Source organism: Balaenoptera ricei, chromosome 6 (assembly GCF_028023285.1).
Source record: "Balaenoptera ricei isolate mBalRic1 chromosome 6, mBalRic1.hap2, whole genome shotgun sequence".
NCBI classification, from domain to species: domain Eukaryota; kingdom Metazoa; phylum Chordata; class Mammalia; order Artiodactyla; family Balaenopteridae; genus Balaenoptera; species Balaenoptera ricei.
Window position 1 is genome coordinate 52775706 of NC_082644.1, and position 19198 is coordinate 52794903.

Sequence of the window (19198 nt, forward strand, 5' to 3'; positions counted from 1 at the left end):
AAGGGAAGAACACAGGGCAAACTGCTGCCTCTAAGACTAGAGAGACAGACAGATGAATACAGGGAGTCATGGCTTATCAGAGCAGAGACTCATGAGTGGATGCTGCAGGAACAGTGCTGGGGTAAGAAAATCTGAACTACAATTGATGCAATGCTGGAGGCTCTGTGTGGACAGATCTATGCCCACAAATTTGATAACCTAGATGAAATTAACCAATTCTTTGAAAGACACAATCTGCCAAAATTCATACAAGAAGATACAAACAATCTGAATAGAACTACATCTATTTAAAAACTGAATCAATAATTAATAACCTTCCAAAAGAGAAAGCAACAGGCCCAGATGGGTTCACTGGTGAACTCTACCAAACATTTAAAGAAGAAATTATACCAATTCTCTTTAATCTCTTTCAGAAGATAAAAGCAGAGGGAATACTACATAACTCATTCCATGAGGATGGCATTACCCTAATAGCAAAACCAGACTAAGACATAAGAAAACTACAGATATTTCTTATGAACATAGATGCAAAAATCTTCAAGAAAATATTAGCAAGTTAAATCCAACAATGTATAAAAAGAATTATACACCACAACCAAGTAGAACTTATCCCAGGTATGCAAGGCTGGTTCAACATTTGGAAATCAATTAATGTAATCTATCACATCAGTAGGCTAAAGAAGAAAAATCATATGAATATATATCAACAAATGCAGAAAAAGCGGCCCAAATAGTCAAAACAATCTTGAAAAAGAAAAATTTAAAGGACTCACCCATACCAATTTCAAAACTTACTACAGAGCTACAATAATCAAAACAGTGTGGTACTGGCAAATATAAGGATAGACATATAACAAATGGAATAGAATTGGGAGGCCAGAAATAAATCCAAACATTTATGGTCAACTGATTTTTGACAAGGGTCCTAAGACCACTCAGTAGGAGAAAGAAGGGTCTCTTCAACAAATGGTGCTGGGACAACTAGGTATCCAGATGTAAATAATGAAGCTGGATCCCTACCTAACACCACATACAAAACTTAACTTAAAATGGGTCAATGACAATATAAGAATTAAACTGTAAAACTCTTAGAAGAAAACATAGAGGTAAGTCTTCATGACCTTTGATTTGGCAATGGATTCTTAGGTATGACCAAAAATATGAGCAACAAAAGGAAAAAAGATGAATTGGACTTTGTCAGTGTTAAAAACGTGTGTGTCCAAGGATATTATCAACAAATTGATAAGACAACCTAGAGAATGCAAGAAAACATTTGCAAATTATATATATGATAAGGGTCCAGTATCCAGAATACACAAATAATTCTTACAATTAAACAACAAAAAGACAATCTAATTTTTAAAATGATCAAAGGACTTGAACAGATAATTCTCTGAAGAAGATATACCAACAAGTAGTTGAAGGTGCTTAACCTCATTAGTCATTAGGGAAACACAAATCAAAACCAAGTGATCACTTCACATTCAATAGGATGATAATAATAATGATAATGATAATAATAATAATGGAGAAAGAACAAATGTTGGCAAGGATGTGGAGGAATTGGAACCCTCATACATTGCTAGTAGGAATATAAAATGGTGCAGCCACTGTGGAAAAACAGTTTGGCAGTTCCTCAAAAAACTATACGGAATTACTATATGACCGAGCAATTCCACCCCTTGGTACATACCCAAAAGAATTGAAAACTGGTATTCAAACAAAAACTTGTACACAAATCTCCATAGCAGCACCACTCATAATGGCCAAAAGGTAGAAACAACCCAAATGCCCAACAACTGATGAATGGATAAATAAAATGCATATCCATGCACTGGAATATTATTCAGTCATAAAAAAGGAACTAAATATTGATACTTGCCACAACATGGATGAACGTTGACAACATTATGCTAAGTGAAAGAAGCCCATCACAAAAGGCCATATGGCGTATGATGCCATTTAAATGAAATATGCAGAATAGGCAAATCCACAGAGACGGAAAGCAGATTTTGGCTGTTAGGGGCTGGGGGAAATGGGGGAATGGAAGCAACTGCTCAGGGAGTAAAGGTTTCCTTTTGGGGTGATGAAAATGTTCTGGAACTAGACAGTGGCCTAATATTGTGAATGTACTAAATGCCACTGAATTGTACACTTTAAAATGGTTAAAATGATAAATTTTATGTTATGTGTATTTTACACACACACTCACACACACACACACACAAGCACAAGAAGAAGAGAAAGGGATGAAGCAGTCTTTGATAAGAAAAGCAGAATCCATGGAAGAGACTGATACAGTGCAGCCCTGGGCAGGTAGACAGAAAGCAAGGTAAAGTCTTGATGCCTGGTATCTTTCTGCTCCTGATACTCTGAGGGTTGAGAATAGTTTCTGTCCTTAGATTTCTGGGAAACCTATGAATCCTTACAGTAAATACTGAGTCACTTGAAGCGAGTAATTGTTTTCTGTAATAAGAAGCACCCTAACATAATTGCTATCACTGCCTAAGCTCATTTACTCATAATTTCACAGACTACTTATGTGTTGATGACTAGTAAACCCATACTTCTAATGCAGGACTTTCTCTGATGTTTCTACAGCTATCTCAAGAATCAGCATATTTTCTTAGGTAGCCACCAACAAACCTACCTCCTTACCGTTGCCTCTGCCAACTTGGGAAAGTATAATAAAACTAGTTGTGTGTCTTCCAGTGCTGTTTCTCTCCCCTCCAACCAACACTTTTTTGCTTTTTGAAAATGTTAAAAGCTCAACACACCTGCCACTCTTCTATGCTGTGTTACCAGTAACTGAACCTTTATTTCTATTCCACCTTGTGATGTAGTACTAGGAGTATAGGACATATTATCAGGGAGTTAACCATTGCTATTACAAGTAGAAGAATTTCTGACCAAAAAAGTAAATATATTCATAAACACATTCATTTATTCAACTGAGTATCTATTAGCTACCAGACAGTGGAGACAGTGTTGAACAGGGCAGAAGAGGTCACCATGCTCAAGGAGCTTATACTCTCTAGTGAGAGGACAAACAGACAAGGAAAAATCAGATGTGATAAAAATTAAAATGCTGTGATAGGAATTAACTGGTTGGGTATTCACATAACTCTATACTGATTATCCACATGTGGCAGCTGTCCACACACAAAGTTGGCTGCAAATTAGAGTCTTTGATTTCACAAAACAACAATGACAACAAAACTTAAGCTGCTTTTGGGGGGCCTTTTGGCTCACGATTCATAGAAATAGCCTAATGAACTGGCAGATAGTATAGTAAACATCTGGGCATAGAATTACTCTTCACTGGGCTTCCCTGGTGGTGCAGTGGTTAAGAATCCGCCTGCCAATGCAGGGGACACGGGTTCAAGCCCTGGTCCGGGAAGATTCCACATGCAACGGAGCAACTAAGCCTGTGCACCACAACTACTGAGCCTGCGCTCTAGAGCTCACGAGCCACAATTACTGAAGCCTGTGTGCCTAGAGCTAGGGCTCCGCAACAAGAGAAGCCACCGCAATGAGAAGCCCTCACACTGCAATGAAGACCCAACACAGCCAAAAATAAATAAATAAATTTATAAAAATAATGTTCTATATTCTAGAAATGCCATTACCAGGTAGGAAAAGCTTATTATTCTAAAAAAAAAAAAAAAAAAAAAAAAAAAGAATTACTCTTCACTCCTATTAAGGGCATAAATCCAATTCTATATTGGAAATCTTTAATTCATAAGCAGATTTCTATTAAATTTTTTTCTCAGATCAAGTGTTTTTAAAACTATATAAAATCATATTCCAGGTCCTTCTATAGAATTCACTGCAGAAAACTTGCAGTTTCCAGAGGATCTAGAGAATCAGGAAAGACATTCAACCTGTCCTCTAATACCAGGACCCAATATAAAATATGGCCATTTTCTAGATCCTTTATTGCTTAGACAACAAGCTCTCTCTTGACAGGACAACAGAACTTTCACTAGTAACTGCACTTCACTATCTAAACACTTTACATGTTGCTTCCATACTCTTTAGAACTGACCTAATTAATATACAAGCAAGTGTCAGAAACAAGGAGAACTTGTAAAATGGAGCAGAGGGGCGGAAATCAAGTAAGTGCTATAATGCAATACATTTTCCACTTTTTAAAAAAGCAGAGAATCAGTATGGACTAGCATAGCTAGAATCACACAAAATTTTCCACTATATTTGCAGGGAACTAATTCTGAAACTAACTGGAATGAAAGAAATTATAGCAGCTGTTAGGAATGGAGAAAACACCTGCTAGTTCTAAGCATCTGCGGGGAGGTATGGAGAGAGAGGGAGTCCCAAAATGGGAGAACAGAGTCACATGGTCCCCTCCCCAGAGATCTTTAGCATTGGACACAAGAATACAAATCTAGGCTATGGGAATGATCAGTTCCCTTATTACAGCGTTCTATCTTTCACCCAAGTGCCTTAGACAAAAAGAAATACTGGAATGCTTTATAGACAGTGGATTTGGAACTGAGAAGACCTAACAGTACTTGTTAAAAGGATCCAGATGTTTTAAAATCCGGGTACAAAGTTGTTTTAAATCCCTCATCCAGTTGACAGCCTCAAAGAACCCTGATATAAATGGCATATCCGAACATAACGCATTACAACAGGACCCATTATCACACATACTCTGGCTACACAAAGGATCAGATCTCAATGCCACAATGCACATGTGTAACCCCTATAGGAAATGTCTGGTAACAAGTAGGCTAACAGCCACTGGTGTGTCTGTTCCCCATCACCAGCATGTCGCTTGTATGGTGTGGATATGTCTTTACCTTCTCCATCATTAGCGTTGTTTAGAAGCAATATATATTATATGTATATACACATATATAATATATATATATTATATGATTACACACACAAACACACACACACACACATATATATATATGTTTAAAGTGGCAGATCAACAAATACTTGAAAACTATTACATGCCAAGTACTCTGTACTAAGCATTTAGGATAAAACCCACATGTTCTTCCTGCCCTTGAGGAAATTACAGTCTAATGGGAAAGACAGACTTTAAACAAAGAATCACAAATAATTAAGCAAATAATTACACATATGTAAAGTACTATGAAAAACAAAGTATCACATAAGAAATCTATACTAATCTGGGAACATCAGGGAATCCTGTCTTATCCTCCACTGAGGAAAGGATGTTTAAAACAAGATGGAAAGGATGAGTCGAATTTTTCTAGACAAAGTCCTTAGAAAACACAGGTAGACATAATGACAGCATGGCATATTTTGAGGGATTAACAGATGCTCAGCCCCTTGCCAGAAACCACTCTATAATCAAGACAGCTGTTGAAAACAGTTGATGATTCCAATACGTCAGTCAGATACTAAGAGTCGGTAGGATGTTCTGTCTTAGGACCAAGTACTTCAATATCATCCAGTGTTATCAGAAACAGAAACATCCCTGAGCCCCTTAGCACCAGGAAGGCTGCCAAGCAGGGTGGCGGCTCAGTGGAAATCAGGACCTGGGAGAGAGGAAGGCAGCTTTAGCAGGACTGTGGCAAATATATTGAGAATAATGGGAGTCAGGTTTCTTAAGGTCAGAGAAGAAAGTTACAAATAAGAAGAAGGAAATGCAGAAGGAAGCCTGTGATGTTGAATTGGAGATATTGGTGTGAACTCAAGTTTTTCAATATAAATAGCTAGATATAAAAATAAATATAGACAATACGTGAGAGAGAAAGAGAAAGAGGGAGGGAGGGAGAGAAAGAGAATTTCCTAACTGTCCACTGAAAGGGCCTAGGAGCAGTGACTACCACAGTAGCAATGCAGTAACTTGTACCCAAGATCTTGGTTTCTAAATATCTTTCTCCACGAGAAGAAACTTGAGTTACCTGGCTATTACAAGGCTGAGGATAATACAAGATGAACCTAGAACATCTTTGGAAGTGCTCAAAGAATGATGAGGTTATCTCAAAAGGACACAAGAGTCAACTTAAAGAGGGTCTTACTGATCTAGTCTGGAACAATTTGAGGATCAAAATAATGAATAACTGAATAATAAATAATTGAATAATAGGAGTTCAGCAGTCCATATTGAAAGAAAGATAGAAAGAAAGGAAGAAAGAAAAAGAAAGGAAGCAAGGAAAGGAGGAGGGAGGGAAGGAGGCAGCTTTTCCTTTCAGAAGAAAGCCTACCAAAAAGTGTAAATGCGATAATGAAATTTTAAGAATCACCTATTGGCAATCATCAGAGTAATAACTCAGTCAAGAAAACATTAATGGATACCCAAACTAATGGGTGAAAGTAGGATGAAAATGGGATATTCATAAAGTCTCAAAATATCTCCACATAAAATATTTCTTGATGATAAAAGGAAAGGAGGAACTTTAATGAGGAGAAACCTGGAAGAGATCACCTTATCCAAGTGATCAAAGTCAGCATCACTTTGGTGGAGGAAGACAGACATCACGTACCACCCGAAGGGATGCAGTGAGCAGAGCAGGGCTCCAGGGCTGTAACATTCTTGCCAAAGGTGACTGACCTCTCATGTGAGGAACACCAGGCAAACCCAAACAGAAAAGTGCTCTGTAAAACAACTGGCTTCTAATCCTAGAACGTGTTAAAGTCATGAAAGACAGAACAACCGAGGCAATGTTCCAGACTGAAGAGGACCAAAGAGATGACAAGTGTGACATTCTGGATTAAATTCTTTTTCTGCTAAAGCCATCATTTGGGCTGTCAGCGAAACCTGAATAGGGTCTCTGGGTGAAAGGAATATAGAAGTGATCTGGCTGTTTTCACTTTTTGGTAAGTTTTAAATTATTTTAAAATAAAAAGTAAAAAAAGTTTTAAAGCACATCTAACATTTAATAAAAAAAAAAAAAAAAAGAAACAACATCTCAAATAGTAAACACATACAAAAATGTTCATTCCTTCTGACAATGAACGCAAATTAAAGTAGTCTTAAAGTATCATTTTATACCTGCTTGGCTTTTATGGTAGTCATTTGTTTATCTATCTGATGGTTTGCTTTGTAATATGATAACTAGAAAGGGTTTATTCTTTATTTGTTTCCTAAGCACTGTTACATAAAGTGAAGCTGTGAGAAAAGTGTGGAACAGATTCTCGTTCAGAGCCCCCAGAAAGAACCCACCCCACCAACGCCTTGACTTCTGACTTCTTGCCTCTTGAACTGAAGGTTTCCCCTGCCTGTGGCAGACACCAGAGAGTCACCACCAGGGATGCAGGGATGCAAAAAAGGACACAGGCAGAAAGACACAGAACTCCCAACCTGAGCTTCCTCAAGTGCTTTCACTTCCATTGCTGTTCTTGCTTGATTGGAAGTTGTGCCAGTGTGCCTTCCTTTCCTCTCCTAGCCAACACCTCTGACTATCCCGGCACCCAGAGCTGCATTCACTGTGATTGAAGTCCCATGTTTTATATTCTGTCTTCACAACGAGCTCGTCAGCCTGAGGATGGCTCATAAACTCATAATCCTTACAAAAACTCTAGAAAGAAGATTCAATTATTTTCTCCACTTTACAGAAGCAATTGAGGATTACAGACTTAAGCAGCTTGCCTGAAGTGACATAGCCAGCAAGCAGTATAAGTGGGGTATGAACCCAGGCAGTCTGGCTCCCATGCTTTTAACCTCTATGGTATGCGGCTGTACTGTGATACTCAGACAGGGCCGAGGTACTGAAATCTGCTACAGTCCTCTCGAGGAGCAATGAGGCCATGCCATCCCCATAGTCATCAAATCCTCAGACTCTTGGCCACTAATAAATTGCTGACAATTTATCCTAAGGAAAGATATATGCACAAGGATGTTCTCTATAACGGAAAAATTTTGAATGATCTATAGGGAAATGGGTTAGTGATGATAGAACATTCTACAGTCAGTCATTATCATTATTAATGATAATGGTAATCATTTTTAATGATAATTATGGAGATATATGGAAAATAGGGAAATGTTTACAATATAATATTAAGTTAAAAAATACAAAGTTTATGTATACTGGGAAATATGTAAACATTGTGTGTGCATAACAGGAACAAATTAAAAAGTAAAATTTTTAAATGATAGTAGCTGTTAGAAAGTCATGGGATAATTGGTGACTTTTTTCCTTTCAAATATTTTTATGATGTTTACAACCAAAAAACAGAAATTAAATACTCCCCAAACATATCATATTAAAACCTGTCTAGAAAGTGATGCAAGGATTCTTTTCATGCTTCCTCAACCCTTCTTTTGCAGGGGATGAGTGGTGATTATGTCCATTTACATGGAAACTTGTTAAATTTTTTAAAAAGACAATAAAATAATATACATTTTATGATTCAATATAACACACACACATTCTAGAGGACATACACTGGAATATCTATTGAGGCTATCTCTAGGTGGAGAGATTACAGGGGATTCTTTCTTTTTCTTCATACCATTTTTGAACTTAGTGTTATACACATGTATTCATTTCTAATAACTTTTTTAAAAGAATTGTATAGGTAAACTATTACCAAACTAAAATACTTAAAAATAACATACTTTTGGTAACCAACTCCATAATTTCATCAGAAAAATAGGACAGCTTTCTCATATCATTTATTCTATATTCTGCTCTCTTCGCTAGACTCATCAACAATTATATCTCATGCTAGTAATCCAAAAATGATCAACTGAAAATCTACCTATCTATAGTATATGTACAAGCCCAACACTTATACACTCAAATCGATGACCAATGAACCCATATCAAGAAGGAAATGCCATTCATACTGACTTTCTTACAAGGATTTAAATATACTTTCTGTGAATTAATACTTCTTATTGTAAACTTTAAAGCCTAATAGAAAATTAAAGCTTAGAAAGTCACATTCCCCAGCAAGAGAATGATAAGAAAAATAATCCTAAATGATTAGGTAGAAATACCTAAATGTTATCACCAAAAATAAATGATTACTTTTATTAAGTACTTCTAATACATTTTAAGTGTTTTGTTTAAAAAGTAGGTAAAATCTTGATGAAATCTGAATATGCTATGAGGTTGAGAAAAAACAAAGATCAGAAATCAGGAAAAAGAATAAATGAATAGAAAAGAAGCAAAAATAAGAATCAAAATTTAGAGGCCCTTAAGATAAAAAATAATTCTATGATAGGCGGAATTAGATTATAAGCAAATTTTAAGCATAGCACAGCCAAGAAATGTCCATAGAATAGATTATGATGATGACAAGGGTTAAGGAATACTACCTCTGCTAGAAGGTGGGGCTATTAGGGAAGAAGAGAAAATGTTATAGGGTATAGCAAAAAACCAGTTATATTCAAAACTATTAACTGCAGTCTTTTAAAATTGGAAGGAATTTTATCTGTTTGGCATGGTTGTAAAATGTAGGCCTGTATGAAGGAATGGATGCTATGAACATATGGTATGTTCTGTTGTATGAGTACTTAAGTGAGTATCTAGAATGAGAAAAGCCCTAAACATTTGAAGCAGATTAATATATTCACTATCTCAAATCTGATTGGCTAAAACTGAGATCATGACATCCAATCTCAACCTGGCATATGTGTGAATCAGGGATAACTTATCACATTTTTCTTACTCTCATGAGTTACTAAACGGGACACAGAGGCAACGAAGCCATGCTATCCCTAAAGTTTTCTCTCTTCTGCCTATGCCAAGCATGATTTTTATTCTCTCAAGCCATTTCTTCCTCAATAGAGCTCACCAAAGTTGTCATCCTTCCTATCAGCAGCGCCACTGGGCTCTGATGAGTGACACCCAGACATTTAAACTCAAAAGCTGCTTCAGAAGGGAGTTATTAAAATTCAAATGAGCTGGGCATATTGAAGAAGAAAACACTCGTTTGCATGCACACCTCCGCATTTGGCCATCCCATTTAGACCCATAGAGCAGGGTCTGGTTTTGTTTTTGTAAATGGGCTTCCGAGGCGGAGGTCAGCCTCCCACGGCCTCCACTCCTCTGGGGTCATCATTAGTAATGGGTAAGGCTGAATGGATTTTCCTCTGAATCTAGTCAGTAAACCTGACAAGAAGGCAGCCCTCTCCCACAACCTGAGAATGCCAAAAATGTGACTGGTAATACGGCATTTTTTAAATACTTCATTTATTTGTCTTAAAATAGCTTTAATAGTAAGATTTTACATAACGTTTCTGATGTCAATTTCACCTGATTTTTCAGTTTTAGAACAGAATACTTCCTGTTGTACCATGACTGCATAATCATAAAAATGTTACAATTAACAGAGAATTTTCCACAAGATTCAGAGAAAATTCATTTCTGCTAAGAAATATGAATCTAGGGAGCCAAATGACATTTTAGTCACTAGAAAAGATAAAGAGTATGTCTTTCATTTGATCTTAAGAGTTTTATTTTTCATGGAAATATCTCACATTATCATCATTTAAAAATTTTATAAGATATCAGTGAGCAAACTAACAAAAAATAGAGCAAAAATATATGTTCCTAGAATTATTCTAGCCATGGAAATTTTAGATGCTCCTTTAGTAAGAATTCAATTTCCTCCTAATGGAGACATCTCTGTACTTTAAAAAGACTTAATTTATGGCAATATAAACAATTAACTCCACATTATATGTATGACATGTTCATATATAAACATATCTTGTACAACAATGACATAACCTTATACCAATTTTTACTGAGTATATGTAAAAGCAAATTATGCTAAGTCACGACCCGAGGATAATATTATGCACAATTTCTAGAACTGTAGAAACTAAGGGAATTCATGTCCAACCTATGAAAGTAGTTTACAATCTGGAAGCTCCAGGGATTTCTGTACCCAGTGGAAACTTAGACAACGGACATGACTTTTAATGTCCCTTCCAATGGTGAGATTTTATCCTTCCATGACCTTCATTAATCAATGATTTCAGATGTCTCCAGATGTCTTCATTTTAATTGGCTTAAAAACTTTTTTTCCCCTAAAACTGGGATGGTCTTGTTGTAATACAGGCACTGATTTTGCCCAGACTGACACAGCCAACCCAAAGAAGAATGAAACTAGCACACATCAATGAAAGAATATTACGTAAAACTGGTTCCTGAGCCATGACATGCTCATTTCAGATCCATTTTTTCCTCATAGCACGAAATGGTAGGTGTGTATCATTAAAGAGCATTTATTTAATAATTTATGTGGCATTATTTTGGCTCCAGTTAAAAACAAAAGGCACACAATCTCTGTCTTTACGTTGTGTGTGGCAGCAACAAAGAATCACAAAGGGACAACTGTTGCAGAGAAAATGAACACAAGCTAAAATTAAGAACTAGAGCCAGTGATTCCAACAACACAAAGTGATCACACAAGGTTCAGGGAGAAGACTTACCTCCAAGTCTGGTCCTGGAATACAAACTGTACCCATGTGTGTTTTCTCTTTTTAGGTCACACTCACTTGAAATTGACAAGAAAAGTAATGTGCACTTATACTTTTGAAATGGCCAAAAGGAAGATTAAGATACTCACATGTCCCCCAAGATCAGATATGGTAGTTCCAAGAGTACACACAGTGTGTATGTTTATGTACCACTTAGTGTGGTTGGTCTCCTAGTCATCTCTACTGCAAAGATGATCTGGCAGGAGAAATTATTCACCCCTTCAGATTTGTATTGTTTAATTCTACAGAAGCAAGCTGAGGGCACACAAACTTGACACGTAGACAGTATGATAGAGTTCAAGAAATGTGCTCACTTGCCTTTTTTTCCTCCTGTAACGAAGAAGCCAATGGCTGCTCTAATAAAACTGCTTTCAGGCAAATAGCTATAGTCAGTAGGAACTGTGGAGACAGAAAATGATCAAATTAACCAATGAAACTGGTGGGACTAATGAAGGAAAGATAATGATCTCGTGCTGCCACATCAACCTAGAGACAAAGCAGAAGTGTTTATGCCATTAATCTCAGAACAATACTCTGCGGTTGCAACTAATTCTATTAGGTTAAGTGACTGGCCTTGAAGTCATCACTTAGGCAATGCAAGCAAATCTAAAATGGTGGTAAATCTAGTGGAGGCTGAAAAACCACAGAGGACAAAAATTGTACTGAAGTGGTTTAAAAAAACCCTTTTCCACTTTGGCACATCAATGAGCCGCAATCCAGTGACCTCCTCTGTGTCAGCAAGGAGTCTACTGGGCTTCTAGGATGAGACCACCATTCTCTGGGCTATTTCAGGGCACCCTGAGTCAGATATATGAACTATGGAAACACATCAATCAGCATTAATATCAGCCAGTCTCTTACTTCATAAGGCAGGGACCTCTATGTGACCAACACGTGCAAATAACCAGATGTGCCTGCTGACCTGGAACAGTGAAGGAGTGACATTTATGCTCGTTGAGTCCTGGGAGTTTCCCAGATTCTTTTCCTCCCAGTTCCACATAATTGTTTCATGAGATGGTTTTTACTGGGATAGATGGCTCAACTTTTCCAGACACACAATCATGTTGCTCCAAAGAACCTGGGTATAAGATGATTCACTACGACCTGCCTTCAGTATATGTGGGCCAGACTGTGTACTCCACAGTATAACAATTAAAAGCCTATGTGAAAAAGCAAAAGCCTGACATACACATGCTATTTTACCAGGACCTTGTGAGAGCGCTGCCCTTCAAAACTAGCAATACCAAGGGTTTCTAATATGAATACTTTTTTTTTCTTTTTCCAGTTTTAATATGACAGCTTCTACTTGTCTAAAGTTCATTACGTTGGGAATGCTCTGGAACCATGTCCTATTTCTATAGCTGAGGAGTGACTGAAAGTGAGGGAGACAGTAATTATAGTGGCCCAAGGTAATGCTGTCTGTAGACTACCTGTCAGGGGATATGTGAAACTAGGTTTTAATGAGGAATCTTTGGTACCTAAACCTCCCTGGCATGAGTCCAAGAGAGCTAGTGGTCAAAATTCTATAAAGAGCAAGGAGTAGCTATAGGTCCCAGTGCATTACAGTGATGCCTTCCCCAGAAGATCTCCAAGTACATACATAAGCATGTGGGAATTACAAATATTTTTATTACTTTTATTAAAAAGCTGGAAATAGAAAAAGCCTTGTTACATTAAGACCTAGGATTTTAATTCCAAGGACAAGGAGATATACATCTTTAAAAGTACTTACCCAATTATTTTCTCAAAACCAGGGGCTAGAAGAACTCCAGCCATATATGAAGAGTTTTTTAATGAAATATGAATATTATACAAACTATGATTACATCTAATAAAATAAAAAGAACTCTGTTCCAAGCTTCAAGGGTCTGAATCCTAGTTTCTGGATTTCTCATTAAGCTTTTACCTAAGTCATGTAATCTTTCTGAGCCTCGGGTTCTCCATTTGTAAAATATGGGGTTAGATTCAATGTCTAAACTGATCTCCAAGGAAGGCAGGGAGAAAGAGTGAAAAGAGCACGGGTTTTGGCGGCCGACAGATCTTAGTTCAAACCACATGTTTATCATTTACTGCTATGTGACCCTGGGCAAGTCAGGAGACTTCTCCACAGTCCATTTTCCTCTGATGTAAAAGAGGGACAGTAATATCCACCACTGATATTACTGTTCTAGGGTAGCTGTGAAAATTAACTCTCTTAACAAAGTACATTGCCCCACGTCAGCAATCCCTCCTTTCAGCTCCAGTGTTCTATGACTCCAATCTTACCCGAGGTTCTACTTTGATTTGAGGACAGAGTAGACAGATGAAGATGTCCTAGAAGCCAGACTGCATTTGACTGAAGACCAATCACCCCAGACACACTGATGACCTATGAATGAAATGCAACAGTTCAATGATGGGGCAAGATCCAAATTCTATTCAATAGAAGGACACTCACAGGAGGTCACTAATCTTTTATGAGGTGGTGGCTTGGCTGGTAATGAGATATACAAGATGTACTATCAACTGTCTAGTACACTAAACGTGGGACATAGAGGTGATCAACAAGTGTTGCTGAATGAATGAATGAATGAATGAATGAATCTATCAGTCATGATAGAAGGTACCAGTGGTTGTCTCAGGTTTCACTGAGTCAGACTGGTCTAAAGGAATTTTCAAAAAATGAGAAAAGAAAATCCGAAAAGTAAAAAGAGGTGATAGTTGCTTAAAACTAAAATACCTTTAAAAGTAGAAGGAGATACTATTTTGTTCTCTTCTTTGAATAATGCTCTATTACTGTTTTATCATTCATAATAAGATTTTTTAAATAATAGTTTTCATTTATAGATTTTTCCCCAAGTTACAGCAACTTATGTTTCAGTAGAATTTTTTTTGGAGAATATTCATATTCATACACGCAAAAGACAGTTTCTTCTGTTCAGAAATTTGTTTGCTTTTAAAAGCATGAATTCCTAAAACTTCTTTATGTGGTGAGTATTATAACCAGCTATATTTTGCAAGAATGAAAACAAGTATGCTAAGTGAAAAGCCTAGGATACAAAGTTCTACATATGATAAGAATACAACTATGAAGAGAAAATAAGAATGCTTAAAAAGAAATATGACCAAATATTACTAGCAACTGCTTCAGGTTGGGAGGAACATCAGTGATATTTTTTCAGCTTCTTTCATCCTGTACTTTTAAGATGAACATCATGATTTTTTAAAAATAAAAATCTGAAAATATAAAATCATTTCTCAGCAGATGGACATGTTTATTCTTTAGCCAAGAAGAATGCTGAGGGCTTCCCTGGTGGCGCAGTGGTTGAGAGTCCGCCTGCCAATGCAGGGGACACGGGTTCGAGCCCTGGTCTGGGAAGATCCCACATGCCGCGGAGCAACTAGGCCCGTGAGCCACAACTGCTGAGCCTGCGCGTCTGGAGCCTGTGCTCCGCAACAAGAGAGGCCACGACAGTGAGAGGCCCGCGCACCGCGATGAAGAGTGGCCCCCGCTCGCCACAACTGGAGAAAGCCCTCGCACAGAAACGAAGACCCAACACAGCCAAAAATAAATAAATAAATAAAAATAAATGTACAAAAAAAAAAAAAAAAAGAAGAATGCTGACCATAATTTACCCAAATACTTTTACCAGCGACATCTGAACTAGTGCCTCTTGATCATTCTGCTTAGATATATGCCCTGCCCTTTGACTGTCTTCCACTATTCTTTGTCTGGAGGGCCTGACATTCTTTGCAAGGTCAGGTTTTAATTTTTAAGAGAAACCAGTGCCAACTTAACTCAAAAATGCCAGCTTTCTTTTTTTCCAGAGGTGATGTATGTTGATCAGCAAATTATGCAGGGCCGTAAGCCATTCTCCAATGACCCTTGAACTCACCATGAATAACCAGAGATTTTCCCATTGTCTAAGTAAAACAGTTTATATCATGAAAAAGAAAAAAGACCACAAAGGGGAATATCTGTTTTCCCACTCAAGGGTCTGAAATTCCCCTTCTCACCTGAGTTAAAGTTCTAATGACTTCATTAAGTCTGCCTTGAAAATGAGAGGACTGGATGGCTTCTGACTTCAGCTGAAAGAAAAAGGAGAAATACCCATCCCGCATCCCCCCAGAAGTAAATAATGATATTCCCAGTGTATGAGTTATCATCATCTAAGCTGTGAAATAATTTATCATTATATCCTTAAATTTCAGAAACAAAAGCTGTGAGCTCCTTGAAGGCAGGGCCCATGCTTTATGAAATCACTGATTTCCTAGCACCAGTTCAGGGTGGCATGTAGCAGTCACGTAATAAACCTTTACTGTATGAACAAAGGAACGCCTGAGAATTACCTGTAAATTTACATATACATATGTCCACTATACAAAACGTTTTAAAGTGAAAGCATAATTACATAGATATAAACTTAAACATCACAGACGCAAAACGGAGTTTCTTATGAATGGCTTTTTAAATTTCTTAGGATCCAATCACTTTTCTCATTCAGAGAATTTTGTAGAAAGTATATAAGTTGACTAGGTTTAATTCCTACAAACCAAATAAAATAAGGAACATATCTCTATAGAAAGAATTCTTGACCAAGAGCAATTTTCCATATATAAACGCACTAGAAAGCCCAGTGTAAACAATACCATGATCATATATTGTTCTTTCCTTAGCATACTGAGATATTGGGTATTCTTTTCTTGCTGTTACTATGTACACATTTAGGTTTCTTCCCCCACCGGCCCCCCCCCTTTTTTTTTTTTTACCTGCATTACATCCCCTTCAGAGCCTACCAAGGCCACCATGCCATGAAGAGCTGCCAAACAAAGCATTGTGGAGGTGCCCTGAAAACAAAGCATGAGAATATGTCAAGAGGGAAACAGTCCTTGGGTTTGAAGTGGATAAAAATTATATCATAGAGAAACAACTGGTCAAAATGGTACTAAATTTGTAGGGTCAACACAACCTGTGTCACTGAACCGAGAACGGCAGCAGACTTGAATAGAGTAACAGGTTAAAGTTGTTAGATTCTAGGTGGTTTCTTGTCATTTTTTATTTTTCAAAACCACAGTGTTGTTTTAAAATTAACACACTGACGAAATAGCCAGTTAAAAAAAAAAAAACTATAATGGTTAACAGGATGTATCATTTATAAGGCATTAAAAATACATGTGTCTTGGGGGAGATTGGTTCAAGATGGCAGAGTAGAAGGAAGTGCGCTCACTCCCTCTTGTGAGAACACCAAAATCACAACTAACTGCTGAACAATCATTGACAGGAAGATATTGGAACTCACCTAAAAAAGATACCTCACATCCAAAGACAAAGGAGAAGATACCCCACATCCAAAGACAAATGAGAAGCTGCAATGAGATGGTAGGAGGGGTGCAATCACAATAAAATCAGATCCCGTAACTGCTGGGTGGGTGACTCACAAACTGGAGAACAATTATAACACAGAAGTCCACCCAATGGAGTGAAGTTTCTGAGCCCCACGTCAGGCTTCCCAACCTGGGGGTCTGGCAACAGGAGGAGGAATTCCCAGAGAATCAGACTTTGAAGGCTAGCGGGATTTCATTGCAGGACTTTGACAGGACTGGGGAAAACAAAGACTCCACTCTTGGAGGGCACACACAACGTAGTGTGCGCATCAGGACCCAGGGAGAAGGAGCAGTGACCCCATAGCAGACTGAACCAGACCTAACAGCTAGTGTTGGAGAGTCTCCTGCAGAGGCAGGGGGTGGCTGTGGCTCACCATGGGGACAAGGACACTGGCAGCAGAAGTTCTGGGAAGTACTCCTTGGCATGAGCCCTTTCAGAGTCCACCATTAGCCCCACCAAAGAGCCTGTAGCCTCCAGCGCTGGGTCACCTCAGGCCAAACAAACAACAGGGAGGGAACTCAGCCCCACCCAACAGCAGACAAGTGGATTAAAGTTTTTCTGAGCTCTGCCACCAGAGCAACACCCAGCTCTACCCACCACCAGTCCCTCCCATCAGGAAGCTTGCACAAGCCTCTTAGATAGCCTCATCCACCAGAGGGCAGACAGCAGAAGCGAAAAGAACTACAATCCAGCAGCCTGTGGAATGAAAACCACATTCACAGAACGATAGACAAAATGAAAAGGCAGAGGACTATGTACCAGATGAAGGAACAAGATAAAACCCCAGAAAAACAACTAAATGAAGTGGAGAAAGGTAACCTTCCAGAAAAAGAATTCAGAATAATGATAGTGAAGATGATCCAGGACCTCGGAAAAAGAATGGAGGCAAAAATCGAGAACTTGCAAGAAACGTTTAACAAAGACCTAGGAGAATTAAAGAACAAACACCTAGAAGAATTAAAGAACAAACAGAGATGAACAATACAATAACTGAAATGAAAAATACACTAGAAGGAATCAATAGCAGAATAACTGAGGCAGAAGAACAGATAAGTGACCTGGAAGATAGAATGCTGGAATTCACTGCTGCAGAACAGAATAAAGAAGAAAGAATGAAAAAATGAAGAAAGCCTAAGAGACCTCTGGGACAACATTAAATGCAACAACATTCACATTACAGGGGTCTCAGAAGGAGAAGAGAGAGAGAAAGAACCCGAGAAAATATTTGAAGAGATTATAGTCAAAAACTTCCCTAACATGGGAAAGTAAATAGACACCCAAGTCCAGGAAACGCAGAGAGTTCCAGGCAGGATAAACCCAAGGAGAAACATGCTGAGACACATAGTAATCAAATGGACAAAAATTAAAGACAGAGAAAAATTATTAAAAGTGACAAGGGAAAAACAACAAATAACATACAAGGGAACCCCCATGAGGTTAACAGCTGATTTCTCAGCAGAAACTCTACAAGGCAGAAAGGAGTGGCACGATATATTTAAAGTGATGAAAGGGAAGAAACTACAACCAAGATTACTCTACCCAGCAAGGATCTCATTCAGATTTGACAGAGAAATCAGAAGCTTTACAGACAAACAAAAGCTAAGGAATTCAGCACCACCAAACCAGCTCTACAACAAATGCTAAAGGAACTGCTCTAACTTCTCTAAGCAGTGTTTCTTGGGAAACACAAGAGAAAAAAGAACCTACAAAGACAGACCCAAAACAATTAAGAAAATGGTAATAGGAACATACATATCAACAATTACCTTAAATGTGAATGGATTAAATGCTCCAACCAAAGGACACAGGCTTGCTGAATGGATACAAAAGCACAATCCGTATATATGCTGTATACAAGAGACCCACTTCAGACCTAGGGACACATACCGACTGAAAGTGAGGGAATGGAAAAGGATATTCCATGCAAATGGAAATCAAAAGAAAGCTGGAGTAGCAATACTCATATCAGATAAAATAGACTTTAAAATAAAGACTGTTACAAGAGACAAGGAAGGACACTACATACTGATCAAGGGATCGATCCAAGAAGAAGATATAACAATTATAAATATATATGCACCCAACATAGGACCACCTCAATAGATAAGGCAAATGCTAACAGCCATAAAAGGAGAAACTGACAGTAACACAATAATAGAGGGGGACTTTATCACCTCACTTACACCAATGGACAGATCACCCAGACAGAAAATTAATAAGGAAACACAAGCTTTAAATGACACAAAAGACCAGATAGATTTAATCGATATTTATAGGACATTCCATCTGAAAACAGCAGATTACACTTTCTTCTCAAGTGCACACAGAACATTCTCCAGGATAGATCACATCTTGGGTCACAAATCAGGCCTCAGTAAATTTAAGAAAAT

At 37.9% G+C, this 19198-nt stretch overlaps 2 protein-coding genes across 5 annotated transcripts in view; one reads left to right on the forward strand and one right to left on the reverse strand.

The window, feature by feature from the left end:
* HACD4 (3-hydroxyacyl-CoA dehydratase 4) overlaps positions 1-14969 on the forward strand; it is a 110860-nt gene extending 95891 nt beyond the window's left edge. Inside the window, exon 8 of one of the 3 annotated variants that reach the window (XR_009503652.1) lies at positions 14709-14730. Coding sequence is in view for 2 of the 3 variants with exons in the window: in XM_059924649.1 (XP_059780632.1) it covers positions 14685-14827 (143 nt within the window). In the remaining variant the exon portion in view is untranslated. Of the gene's footprint in view, positions 1-7094; positions 7442-14684 lie in introns of those variants that run through there. The other 2 variants (XM_059924649.1, XM_059924647.1) reach the window with 2 other exon arrangements.
* The window catches only part of FOCAD (focadhesin), a 311371-nt gene that overhangs the window by 26818 nt on the left and 265355 nt on the right, over positions 1-19198 (reverse strand). For both annotated transcript variants that reach the window (XM_059924644.1, XM_059924643.1), the window contains 4 exons: positions 16193-16270; positions 15440-15511; positions 13709-13811; positions 11762-11842 (listed from right to left, as the gene is read on the reverse strand). In XM_059924644.1, the coding sequence (XP_059780627.1) occupies positions 11762-11842; positions 13709-13811; positions 15440-15511; positions 16193-16270 (334 nt within the window). The remainder of the gene's footprint in view (positions 1-11761; positions 11843-13708; positions 13812-15439; positions 15512-16192; positions 16271-19198) is intronic.